We start from the raw sequence: 14,461 nt of genomic DNA on the forward strand, positions 1-14,461 counted from the left end.
AAATAATACCAAAAAGTGCAGTGGAACTCATGAATAGTAGCAAAAATAAGTTGGCAAAAATAATCTTTGCCAAACAAACTCTCAGTGGTGGCGCCACATTATGCTCAGGGTGTTCCCAAGAACACCCTGAACTGAAAAAAAAAAAAAATATATATATATAGTAATTAATTTTTTTTTTATTTGTTTACCCTTTAAAAAAAAAATTAGGAACACCCTCAATCAAAATTAGGAACACCCTAAAAAAAAAAATTTATTTGTTCTACTTTCAAGTAAAAAAAAAAAATTATAACAAAGCAAGCGGCAAGCCCACGGCACACCCAACGTCAAGCCCACGGCAAGCCCAACAGATGGTAGCAAACCTAGTAATCCACGGACTCTCAAAATAAATAAATTAAAAAAAAAAAAAACTAACCTAATATACTGAAATCAGATCCAGCCTCAAACAGAACCAAAATTAAAAATCTCTCTCTCTTTCTCTCTCTCTCTCTCTCTCTAAAAAAAGTCTGAAACTTTTCAAAAACCCTAATTGAAAAAGAAAGAAGCAAAAGGCTCTCTCTCTCTATCACACTCATTTAGGAGTGGGAGTGGTGCCAAGAAGGCTAGCATTTCGGAGCTCGATTTCGGTGAGTTATTGGTCACAGTCCATCTCGATGATAAGTGGCACAACTAGGATCAGGAAGGTGGTGCCGATGATCCACGCCGCCTTGCTAGTGCTACGAAGGAGCTTCTTGGACACGACAACGACTTCGGAGGCGGCGTACTTGGCGTGGATGACAATGGATGATTGGGATACGTTGCGGCTGGCCCTAAATATGAGGGAATGTTCGCTTTCCTTGCCTTGGGTCACTTGCTTTTTCCCTTGAGACGACCAACGGAACGGACGGAGAAGGAGATTGCTAGATCGGGCCTCGAACTCGATCTCCCATTCAAACGTAAAGAATGTGATAAGGGCGGCCAAGCACCAAGTGCTCGACCCCACGGCGGTCCACAGAGTCACTACTTTCTTTGATCTATCAGAGGAGGAGTTTGAAGAGTTGTACACCGATGTGACTCAGACTCTCTCTCTCTCTCTCTCTCTCTCTCTCTCTCTCTCTCTCTCTCTCTCTCACAGACTTTGAACTATGATTGTCATTTGTCTGTTGTTTTGCCTTTTGCTTAGTTTACTTTATAAATTTTTATTAATATTTGCCCTGTTTTTGGAGTTATCCGTTGGTATTGGTGTTGGTGAGATAAATTAATTGTCTTTTAGTGTTGGTGTTGTGTTTTTGGTGAGATACAATTAATTGGCTTTATTTGATTGGCTCTAGTCTTGTGATTGGGGGCCATGGGGCATTGGGGCTTGTCTGTTGAATTGGGGGGTGGATGGGGGCATGAGGCCGGGGTAAATGCACATGGGTGTGTGGCTGTGTGCTAGTGCAGCAGTGCAGCTAATAAACAATCATTTAATTAACCAATAATTAATTGGGGAAAGCAACTAATAAACAATAATTAATAATTTCATTAACCAATACATTATAAAAGACAAACAAATTAAATAATGTTACTATATTAGGCTAAACAATAATTAATAATTTTATAATTAATGAAACAACAATATAACAAATTATAGTAGTTTATAAAAAACAAACAAATTAATGAAACAACTAAACAACAATAATTAATAATTTTATTAATATTTCAAATGAACTTATAGTTTATTGTTTATTATTTTGCTAGAAATATGGACAAGTATTTGATAAGAAAACCACGTACCCAAAATTTATCTCTTGTGCAAAATTCATCTTTATCTTCTAAACGAATTCATGTTGACTTTAAGTCTTTAACTTAGAAATTCTTAAGGAACATCTTGGAAAAAATTCCTAGAACCACTACTGTAGACTCTTAATTATTTATTTGACTCAACTTCTGGTAATTCATATTAATGAATGGATTTCATTATTTCAAATGAGATGAATTTAATTAAGATGGAATTATTAAACTTTTTTTTTTTTTGATGAAGGAATTATTAAACTTTGATAGCATTATAAACGTTTTCAACCATTTTAAAACTTAAAAGTTAAAACTTTGACTAGTAGTTAAAAACGTGGAAATACGTTTTGACATCTCCATTTTATGACCAAAGAATTTATGATTCTTTATACATTGCTGGCGAGATATGAGCCACTCGTGACTCCCAAGTCCTAACACTTCTGTGACTACAACAAGTCTCTACAACTGAACTTCTAGAACATGACTTGTCACATGTAAATTAATTCACGTAATCTAATGACTACGAAAATCAGAATTAGACATATATATAGGCTGTGTTTGGTTCGTGTAAAAGTATTTCCGGAAAATAGAATAGGCTGTGTTTGGTTCGTGTAAAAGTATTTCCGGAAAATATTCTATTTTCCGGAAATGCTATTTTCCGGAAAGGAAAATGTTTTCATGTGTTTGGTTGCATTTCAAAAAATGTTTCGGAAAATATTTTCTGATGTTTGGTTGTGTTCTTGAAAATAGCATAGAAAACACATTTTCACATTTTCTCACATTTTCTTGGTTACCAAACGATTATATAATATCATTTATTCATCAAAACATAAACAAAACCCAGAAAAAAATCATCAAATCCGGACAAACGAAGGCGAGATCGCGATCGTGATCGGAGCGGTCGGTGCATCGCGATCGGCGGCGCGATGCGTCGATCGCGATCGCGATCAACGCGTTCGCGCGATCGCGATCTCTCCGATCGACGCATTGCGATCGGCGGCGCGATGCGTCGATCACGATCGCGATCAACGCGTTCGCGCGATCGCGATCTCTCCGATCGACGCATCGCGCTGCCGATCGCGATCGACGCATTGCGATTGGCAGCGCGATGCGTCGATCACGATCGACGCATCGCGATCGCGCGAAGATCGAAGCGGAGATCGCGATCGGAGCTCTGGGTGGCTGGATCGATCGGAGCTCTCGCACTTGATCTCACTCGTTGGCTTCGATCTCGTTCGTTGGCTTGATCTATTCCGCACTTGATTTCGCTCGTGGGCTGTTGTGTTCTTCGATTGTTTTTTTCTGTTCTTTCTCTCTCGCTCTCGTGTTGTGTTTTCTGTTTTTTCTCTCCCTCTCTCTGCGTTTTGCAAGCCACGGAAATCAATTGAAGTGAAAATGAAGGCAGATTTTCATTTCCGTGGTCAAGGCTTCAAATTTCGGTCAACAGGAAATTCATTTCCGGAAAATAATATTTTCCGTCACAGCCAAACGCTCCATTTTCCGGAAATTGATTTCCGGAATTCATTTGAAGTCGAAACAAACGCACCCATAGTCATTTCTATTTTCTAATAGAAATTAATGGTATCTATTAGGACATATGTAGATCATGTTAAGAATATATGTTATTTAGAATTAGCTAATCTTTTGACAAAACGCATTTTACTTGTAATTAGGTAAATCTATGATGTGTTTAATACTTCAAAAACTAGAGTTCGAGTTCAAGTTCAAGTATTGAAGTCATGCAAATCTGTTTAAGAATCAAGTGAAGAAGTGCTGTATTTTAAAACTCGACAGATAGTTTGACAGATGTATCTATCAAGATTTAAAATGTGATACTCAACAGATAAACTTGACAGCTGTATCTATCTTGAATTACGAAAATCAGTTTTTTCAAATCTAATTTCACGCATATCTATGTGTATGTGTTTAGGTTTTCTTTTTTCACAACCCCAAACATATATAAATATTATTTTAAGGGTCGTCTCACTTGATGCAAGTAGACAAAAAGGTTGTTGCACTTGTTGTTGCAAGCATATTAAGACCGGAGACATATGCCCTAGTTCATCTTTCTCTTGAAGAAGCTGTTGCATTTGTACGCTATAAGGTTTTGTAACCAAGAAGTTTCTTGATCTTCATCATGTGGATGAACTGAATATCCATGTGTATGTGTTTAGGTTTTCTTTTTTCAGAACCCCAAACATATATAAAGATTATTTTAAGGGCCGTCTCACTTGATGCAAGTAGACGAAAAGGTTGTTGCACTTGTTGTTGCAAGCATATTAAGACCGGAGACATATGCCCTAGTTTATCTTTCTCTTGAAGAAGTTGTTGCATTTGTACGCTATAAGGCTTTGTAACCAAGAAACTTCTTGATCTTCATCATGTGGATGAACTGAAGAATTTTACAGCCAACATCCTTCTCAAGTTGGTGTGTTAGTCACGTACTTGAATCCGTGCATTGATTGGTTAGTCACGTACTGGGAGTCTTGCATTGAAAATGAGAGATTGTCACTACAAAACAAGTCCAATTAGGTATTGGGGTAAGGGTTCAACTGTAAGTTGGTATAAAGTACTGAGATTCTTTTACTTGTAACCGTTTGTTTTGATAATAGTGAATTCTCAGAAGTGGTGACCTTAAATTCACTCGGTGGAGTTTTGCCTCGGTGGTTTTCCCCATTCATAAACAAATCACCTATATCAAATTTATTTTCCGCTGCATTTAACTTAGTTAGTGATTTGTTTGTGCTACCACGCTTATTACATGTAATTGAATCTAATTAATTTTTCTTGGCTAAATTAATTGGTTAATTTATCATAAGGGGTCAACACATTCTTGACCTATCAGTATTAATTCAATATCTAACACCAACACTGTAAAATAAAATTCTCATACAATTTTGTTCTGAAGTGTTACAATTTTTGGTGGTTTTATATTCATGTCAGAGTTTTACCAATTTGTTGAAATTCTCTGCACCCTCTACAATTATGCTTGGCTTGTATTAGTAATGTCTATGTATAATTTAAAATTCCATATGTGACTATTTTAGTGTTATTTATCATTATGCACATAGCTCCGAAAAGCACTTGAATCAATGTTTATATAATAGAAAATATACCACATTTTAGTTTATCAAGTTGAAAATTCACCCACATCAGATTATGTAAAATTATGTAAAAATACATTGTTGCTATAGTAATCGTGTAGATTTACATTGACACTATTTATTTTGCATTTTGTTTTTTATTCTTTCTTTATATATCTTAAAGATGAAGGAAGAAAGTGGATGGTGATTGTTGTGTGTGAAGAAAGAGAAACAATTTTTTAAAAAATCAAGAAAATTTAATATTTTAATGAAATGTAATATAAAATAGATAATTTAATGTTTGGTGTTTTGAAATGTAAGTATGTAAAATAGAAGGAAAAAAAAAAAGTAGATTCTTATGCTAAAATAAAAATAAAATTTTGCATGAGCTATGTGAATGCTCTTATATATGTACTTCATGTCTATCTTTATTTTAAAATTCATAAAAATATAAGTATTTCTCTAACATATAATTTCCATATTTGGTGGGCTGGAATATGCATGCAGCATGCGGTAACCAAGAATTTGGACAAGAAAATGAAAAATATAACTACCAGTCTACCACAAGTACAATATATCCTGAAGTGATTGGAATTAATATGATGTTTCTAAGACTTTAGGCAGATTGCATGACCTTCCTACCTTTTTTTTCTTTTTTGGTGGTAATTTGGTAAATGATGATGACCTTTCTACCTAGCATGACCTTTTCAATCCCTCTCTCCCTCTTTATCTATAAGTTCCTTCTCTATCAATTTTTTTTTCCAGAAGTGAGACATCTTGATCATCCAAAAACCCCAAAAGACACACATGGATCATGTAAAACACTCATTTAGAAACCCTGCAATACTTTTATTATTCTTCGTGGGGTTCTTGTGTCTTGCTGTTTGGTCCTCCTCCTATATCACAAATCCATTCAGTGTGTTCCGAAAGGAATCTCTTTCTTCACAATCAAACACAGTAAGTTTCAACTTTCAAGCTTATTCCTTCATTTATTTCACAAACATGAATATGGGTTATCTTAATTTTGTACCAAAAACTCAAAAAATCTTTTAATTCTTACAGACCAACATACGTGTTCCTCAAGATGAGCTTGAAGAAGCTTTATCCAAAGCTTCAATGGCAAACAAAACGGTCATAATCACCATCATAAACAAGGCCTATGCTGTCCAAGACATCCAAGCTGACACCACCATGCTTGACCTTTTTCTTGAGAGCTTTTGGCTTGGGGAGAACACTAGGCCACTGCTTGACAACCTTTTGATCGTGGCAATAGATCAGACGGCCTACGATCGCTGCCTGTTTCGACGGTTGAACTGCTACAGATTGAAAACGGACGGTGTGGATTTTGAGGGAGAAAAAGTTTACATGTCCGAGGATTTCATCAAGATGATGTGGAGAAGAACTCAGTTTCTAATCGAGGTTCTTAAGCGTGGCTACAGCTTCATTTTCACGGTAAGTTATAGTTTAGTATTGCATTTATAGCACATATTTGGAGTTATAAACATGGATAAAAGCTATTACACACGTTCTATTACACCCACATCTTCAAGTTATTCTTAAAACTATGTGTGACAGAGTAGGTGTAAGAGAAACTACTCTATACATATTAGATAGTAATTCTGGATATGGTATGGTTAGAAGTACACTGTTGGCTTTTATAATTAATGTCTTATGTAGTAGAAACTAGAAAGTAACACTTTTGAAGCAAACTTGAAGTTCGCACTTACAAACAAATTTTTCGGCTCCTCTCATTCAACTTTTAATTAATGAGGAAAAACAAAAGCTACGCCGTTGGATGGATTTTGGTTGATAATGTAAATGGTTGGTTGGAATTGAAACAATGGTGTTGGAATATGATAGGATTGTGAATATGGCAGATATTGACTTTTTTGTCAGGAAAATGATAGGTTACAATGCCCGTTTGGTTCAACTTTTGGGCTAGTAAAAAAGCGTTTTTTGGGGCTTGTAAAATGCAAATGCGTTTTTTTTGCGTGTTCGTATTGGACTTTCAGGGTCCATTTTGTTAGGTATTTTGAAAGTTTAAAAGATGGTTTTTAAAACTTAAAACTTTATTTTGCAAATCACAATTTTCATAGTTTTTTCACAAATTCTCATTTTAAACTCAAAGGATAGTTTTTGCTTATACAAACACACTCAGAGATGCAATACCAAAATGCATTAAACACAATCCAAGGTCGGTTTCACTAGAGCCTTTTGTATTATTTTCAAATACAATAAGATACATAATATAATTCCTATATACATATATAATTTAAATACTATTGATAGTCATTTTTATATTTTGTTAACTCTTTCAAAAAATTTATAAGAATATTATTAGATATAAAATGTAAATTGTCATTTTTATTATTATTGTGAAGCATTTTTTTTTATGATTCATTTATTTTAGATTCTTTGGTTTTTGTACTTAATAAGTCACTTGGATGAATATTTATGATGTGGTCCCACATTTGATTCTAAAATTAAAAAATAAAACTCTTTAAGAATAAATAATTTAGAACACATGGCGCAAAATTGGAACTCTAATTTGAAATTCTAATTTGAGTTTTTCTCAGTTTTACCTATTATTATATATATAGAGATGTGTGTGTGTGATTTAAATGGCTTTGAACTTTTGTTTCGTAGGATGGGGTTCATGCCGTTTGAATTTTCCTGTGTAATTTTTTGGTATGTCAAATGTCAATTAGCAATAGATTAATTATCCGAATACTTCAATTAAAATTTGATTAGCCCACCTCAAAAAGGCTTAGTAAACAATCCGTTTTTGACATTGGATTTGGGTGGTCAAGTGTTCAATAATTGAGATTAGGCATGCCGTAGTCGAGGTTGCCATAGGGTGGCTAATATGGTTGTTGGGGGGTCGATTTGGCTGTAAGATGGAAGTGGCTGATCTATGCTGTGGGTATCCAATCTTGATTGTTGCCGTCGGTAGTCAATTTTGGTCATTAGGTGTTGGTTTGGATACGGATTATTCACGTTTGCGTTTACACTGTTGCGTGTTTCAACCATTTTTTTTTTCTCAACTGTGCCGTGATTGTTGACTTTGGTACCAAACTTATTGCACACCTTAGCAACTTGTCAGCACTTTAATCAACTTTTCAGCGTTTAAAAATTATTTTAATTAATTTTTTAGTACCTTTTACACAACTTTTCAGCAACTTTTCAGTTACAAGACCCACAAATCTCATTTTTTAACAATTTTTTCATTAAAAATGGGTCCCACAATACTATTCACACATTTAAAAATTATTTTGTTATAGTATTTTCAGTTTTCAGTTTTCAGTTTCAACAAAATAAGTTCTATCCAAACATACCCTAGATTTGTTTGTGAATAAAATAAAATAAAATAAAATAAAATAAATAATAGTATCTAAATAGAATAGTAAAAAAGTAGAAGGTAAAGTGAAAAATAGAATAACAAAATAGAAAGAAAAAAATGAGTTTTTATTTTTTATTTTTTTATTTTTTCTTTGTTTTTATTTTTTTCCCTCTTTGTTTGTATTTTCTTAAACATTATATTTATTTTTAAATGGTTGGTAACTTTCTGTAACAGGATACAGATGTGATGTGGCTAAGGAATCCCTTTATTAGGCTAAGCACAAATGAAACCGAGGATCTTCAAATTAGTACTGACTATTTTTTAGGTGATTTGCGATCTGAAAATCATCAAATCAATACTGGCTTCTACTACATCCAATCAAATAATAAGACCATCAAATTATTAGGAATATGGTATGCCATGAAGAACGACTCTAGAGGACAAAAAGAGCAGGATGTGTTATTAAACCTAATAAAAGGGGGCATAATTAGAGAATTAAATCTTAGAGTAACTTTCTTGGACACCCTTTATTTTAGTGGGTTTTGCCAAGATAGCAAGGATTTGAGGTTAGTGGCCACTGTACATGCCAATTGTTGTAGAAGTATTAGTGCCAAGGTGAATGATCTAAAGGCTGTCCTTCGCGATTGGAAGCAATTCAAGTACACTTCTTATAAACGATTGGCTAATGTAACAACAAATTTAGGTTGGTCAATGCACTGGAGATGTTCCAAGTCATGGAATTAAAGTAGCTAATACGACTATTGGTTAATTAATGTAATATATTTTATTTGTTGCTTCAATATACTCAAAAGGAATTTAATTCCTTTGATATTCATAGATTGATACACGATTTGACCTTTCATGGGGCCAATTTTCAATTTACCATGGAGCGTTATATTTACTTTGGCACTACCCTGATCCATGTTTTTCCCTCATATAATATCTCCTATCCCTTATTATGTTACGACAACTTTTGCACTTAGTAAATTCATGTGTAAGAGCATCTCCAGTAGATTAGGCAAATTTTTGTACTATTTGGAGAATGAACAATGAATTTTACCTTTTAACTATCTACTTTTTCAAATACACTTTCCAACAGATTCTCTATCTCATTTAAATATTATTTCTTCATTCATTATTTATTCTTTTTTTAACAATTACACATCTTCCAACATTTTTTTATTCAATACCTTATTATTATAATAGAAAAAAAAATATTTGAAGAATGAACAGTAACCCATTAGACTTAATAAGCTACTGTTCATGAGCCCAAAAAAATTTCAGGTATAGAGAGTCTGTTGGAGAGTCATTTTGTGGGTTTACTCTCTATAATACAGAGCATTTTGTGTTTAGAGAGCCTATTGAAAATGCTCTAAGATGGTATTATGGTAAATTGTCCTATCATGTTTGACTCATCTTGTTTGACTCCATCTTGTATGGACTTGGATCCTTGACTTCTAAAAAGGTAACAGGTCAAGAATGAGTTTTGTTTGTCCCAACCCATCTTGTCTTGTCTGGCCTTGTCCATTTTATATATATATATATATATATATATATATATAAAATAAAAAATTAATCTTTTATACGGATATCCTAGTCATAATTTAAGTTTTTTTACACATTCTATTACCATATTCAAAACACTTTTCTATCCTCCTCACTCAATACTCTTATGGTTACCCTTTCCCCTTTTTGTTCCATCTTAATATTATCAATGTTAGAACCATCTCATTATTGTTAATAAAACACCTCCAATCACACCCTGAACCCAACTTGTCCCACTGTCACCTCACACAAGTTTTTCCTATCCCAAAAGAAAAGGATGGGGAAAGAATGAGGCACTCATGATCTGATCCCAATTTACCCCGTCGCCTTTGTTGTGAAACCCTTGTTTTAGTAAAATTTTTGATAACATGTGTATGGTTCAACAATAAAGCGTGCATGAATGAAGGATTAATACTGGTGAAACGACAGTGTGAATTTGGCAGAATAGATGGCTTCCTTTGGGTACAACTTACAAGGTTATTTCTCAACCTAAATTCCATCCAAAAAATGCTTTGGTGAGGGATTTAATTGACACGGTTAATCATTGTTGGCAAGCTGATTGTCTTGAAGCTTCTTTGATTAAGTATTCCTTTGAGACAATTTAGCCAAATGATAGTCTTCTCTGGGCCGGGTGTGGGTCGGAATGATCAAAGGGATCTTTACAGTGAAAAGTGCTTATTAAACAAAAGGAGGAGAATGGTCAAGAGATATTTTTCGTTTCTTAATGCCAACAAGGGTTGTGGAATAAATTTATTTTTTAGTGTTTTTTTTTTTTTGGTGGATAATTTTAGTGTTTTTGATATATAGAGATAATAATTGATTATTACAATTATAATTATTTGAATACTTTCAACATGACTAATGTTCAACATCACATGTGCCACATGCCAAAGTGAGTAAGGGTAATTGTAAATTCATAGCAATTGATCACTTTGGCTTGTAGCTTATGTGATTCTTAAATGAGTCCGAATTTGGTAATGATGGGATGTAAAACTCATATTTACATAATCCAATAAAAGATTTTCACATCAGCCTTTTACTTAAAAATCAATACATCCTATCACACCTAATATGGTGTTTATTGAGATGTTGTCCTTTGTAATATATATTGTAGGGCTAAAAATTTGGGACCCAAGCCCAAAATGTATGGAGTCTTGGTCTAATGAGCCTAATACAATGAATTTGTAGAGAATGGGTCAAATAACTAGGTCCTAATGAATTGAACAACGGCTAGTATTGGATTAAAAGATAATCAAGCACAAATAAGAGATATTGATATCAATGAACTTTCAGTCCGAGGAGACCACAATTATTGTATATTGATCACAATTGGATACTAAGATAGTTTAGATTGCTACAGTGTTTTCTCTTTGTTTTTTTGATCCCCTTCTCATGGGGGTTCTTCCACATTATATAACTCCTTTTTAACCATCTTGATCCTACACTTGTTGATCATCTGAATCCCTACTTGAGTGCCCATCCCATCAGACACCCCTTTCAGCCTTTTGTGAGTTATGATAGTCAATACAGCACTGTTCAGAGGTCCTCTCTACATTAATGCGGCCAGAAAAGTAGCTGCAGTGCATTTAATGCAGTGATAGCAGTTTTTCCTTAGATATTTTAAGTTTCTTTCCCTCTCACTGTTCATGGGGCACATTTCAATTACTAGAGTACAGACTTGGACTACATTTGTCGTGACCGATGAGGAATTCCTCCTCGGATCTCCTTCCCTTCATCTCCCGCTTATGAGACTTTCACTGGGAATTATTTAATAGTTATTTGCTCCTCCTCAGACTTATTAGTGCCCTCGGACAAGGCCCAAGGCCCAATACATTATTTTAGGCCCTAGTCCCTACATATATATATATATATATATAACCGAAACTTTTGACTTTTTGTTGACCTCCCCAAAACTTGATCATTATTATTTTTTTAAACAAAACTTACAAAATATAAAACAAACACTTCTTTCTACACTACTCTCCCACCATCCCTAAACTCCTTATACTCTCTCAAAAAAAACCAAAAAAAAAAAAAACACTAATGCAAGTTAGACTTCTAGCCAAATACAATAACACTCTCCCATGATCCGTACTCTTTCCTATTTAAGAAAACTACTTCTACGCTCTCAACACCACTCTACTGGACAATTTCTTGTATTGATTTTGATTCTTTGAGTTAAGTGTAAAAAGAAGCTGCAGATTTTTAGTCTTAGTGTCTGTCAGGGACGGAACCAAGAGTCAAACTTAGGGGGGCCAAAGTTCTTTGTTCAAGAATTTTAAAAAGTTAGAATATTAATACTAAAGGTTGATAACGATGTATAATTAGCATTAATTTTTTTTGTATTTTTTTAAATCAATAATAGATATTATAATCAAGAATAAATTAATGCTAATAATGTATCGTTAAAGTAAATTTTCAAAAGACACCAAATGATCCAAGTGAGCAGTAGATCTTTAAAAAAATAAAAAATTTTCATAGATTGAGTTAAAGACACCAACTGATCCAAGTTGCTGGTGCCACTAATTGGTGTGTGGATGGAGTGATTAGCAGCATAGGAGTTGTTTCTGTAACTATGGGGTTGAGTTACTTGTAGATTGGGTAGAGGTTATTGAGTTTTTGTGATTTGTTTTACTAGGATTTATAATTGATTTGTTATATATATATTTTTTAACTTAGATCATGTCCAAAGAATTTTTTATTATTATCTGAATATGTGAATTGTTTTGTAGATTCTCCTTATTGTCCGGATTTGTAAATTGTCCAAATGTTTAGCTAAATCTTTTTCTTGATATTTTTGGGGTAACTAGACAAGGGATAATTTGATAATTTTTTTCATTTTTGTTTCATGGGTCAGCTTGTAAATTGTTTGGGAGAGGGGGGCCAAGTATATTAATTTTAGAGCCAAAAGTATATTTTTTTATGCAAATATATATACTAGGGAATTTTTTTTCAAAGGTTGGAAGGGGCCATGGCCCCCTCAGCCCTAAGGTAGTTCCGTCTCCGGTGTCTGTTTAAAAATAGTTTATTTAGTTGAAACTGAAAATTTTTTGCTGAAAGTACTACAGATAAAGTTAAAAGATAACTGAAATAGTATAATAAGACCCATAAATAATATAAAAAAATATAATAAAACTTATAAATAATAACAAAAAAAATTAAATAGTAAAAAAATTGATTTTCTCCAGCCCTGTCAAACACACTTAATGGGTCTGATTTCTGCACTGGTTTGCCGAACTTTGGCTTTGGTGAATAGGAAAAGTCATGGTTTAGGCTTGTAGTCTGACAAGCTTAAAAAAAAAAAAAAAAAAGTGCTTGGTTTTGTCCTCATCTCTAAAGAGAATTAATGGTGGCAGGTAAAAAAATAAATAAAAGAAGAAGAAAGGAACACACGAATAGAAGAAGATGGGCTTAGGTGGTGGTCCTTTACAAATTGACTTTGACTCTGTATGTAATCTATAGGCCTTATTCCTGGCAAGTAGGAACTGGTGGCAGAAAATAAAGGAAATATATATTATGAATACGTGTATTTTTGGTGTGAGATAATAGTGAAAAGTTATTAGGTATTTTTAATAGGTTTTTTTTTATGGGGGTACTGTGGTAAGTTTTCTTAAATTATTTGATTATTGAGTAAATGATACTTGAAAAATTATTTTAGGTGATATCTAAGGATTTTAGAGAAAGTGTTAGGGAAATTTTTTTTGTGGTGAGCTAGCTGAGGTAAGTAACCTTATTGTAATTGATTTTATTTTACTTACACTATTGTATCTTAACTATTGAAAATTGTTTATAATTGTTACAATTTATTTCAATTGTATTGTTGATTTAAAGTAAAGAATATAGGATTATCACAAATATATTTGATTATTGAATATATGATTTTATATATGTATTTGGATAATATATATATATATATATTTTTTTTTTTTGAACTTTGATTGATATATATGATTCTGGATAATATGACTATATTTTGACTTTAATAATTAGTCAATGGGGGTTATTCATTGGTGTAGGGGTAAAATTCTCAAAGTCAACAATGGGCCTTGGGTTCCGTACAGAGCCCAACCATGACCAAAAGGGAAAAGGGGGACCAAAAGACTTCTGGTCCAATCCTGTTGAGCTCAGTTTATTTTAAAAGACGTCCGAGGAGAAATGTCTCATCGGACACACAAATATGGGCCCAATGTGCGCCCCCTCCACAGTGAAGAACCATCCCAAACAAACGTGGGTAGTAGGATGAGTCTCACATAGCAGGAAAGAGGAAAATGTAAGACGTCCAGGGAAAAGCCACAATTGCCGCATTAAATGCAAGGAAGCTACTTTTTCAGCCGCATTAATGTGGAGAAGACAGGCAAACAGTGTTACATTGGCCAGTGCAACTCATAGAAAGATAAGGTGGATGTCCGATGGGACAGGCACTCAAGTGAAGGTCCAGATGTTTAACAAGTGTAAAGCCCTTATCAATTTAAGGAGACTATATAAGAGAAGGAAATCCCCATGAAGAAGAGATCGGAGAATTTAGAGAAAAAAGAGAGAGAGGTTAAAGAATTCTGTAGTCTTTAACCAGAGCAAGAGGTGCACTTATACGTCTCCTCGGACCGGTATCCTGTAAACATAAATGGAATATTCTCACATTCAGGCTGTTGCATGGCATACAACTAACTAATGTTCACTTCGTCCAGCCCTAGTTCTATAACTCGCTCTCTACAAATTCATTGTCTAGGGACTTTTGGGTTAGAAC

The 14,461-nt window shown here is 33.8% G+C and overlaps 1 protein-coding gene across 1 annotated transcript; it reads left to right on the forward strand.

Annotated features, from left to right (window-relative positions):
- Nucleotides 1–5,466: 5,466 nt before the first annotated feature.
- Nucleotides 5,467–9,032, forward strand: LOC115987346 (uncharacterized protein At1g28695-like). Its single transcript, XM_031110872.1, has 3 exons — nt 5,467–5,789; nt 5,895–6,284; nt 8,407–9,032. Exons 1-3 carry the CDS (start codon nt 5,640–5,642, stop codon nt 8,914–8,916), a joined length of 1,050 nt encoding a protein of 349 aa, XP_030966732.1. The 5' UTR covers nt 5,467–5,639; the 3' UTR covers nt 8,917–9,032.
- Nucleotides 9,033–14,461: the final 5,429 nt, after the last annotated feature.

The sequence above is a fragment of the Quercus lobata genome, chromosome 4, assembly GCF_001633185.2.
Source record: "Quercus lobata isolate SW786 chromosome 4, ValleyOak3.0 Primary Assembly, whole genome shotgun sequence".
Lineage (NCBI taxonomy): Eukaryota > Viridiplantae > Streptophyta > Magnoliopsida > Fagales > Fagaceae > Quercus > Quercus lobata.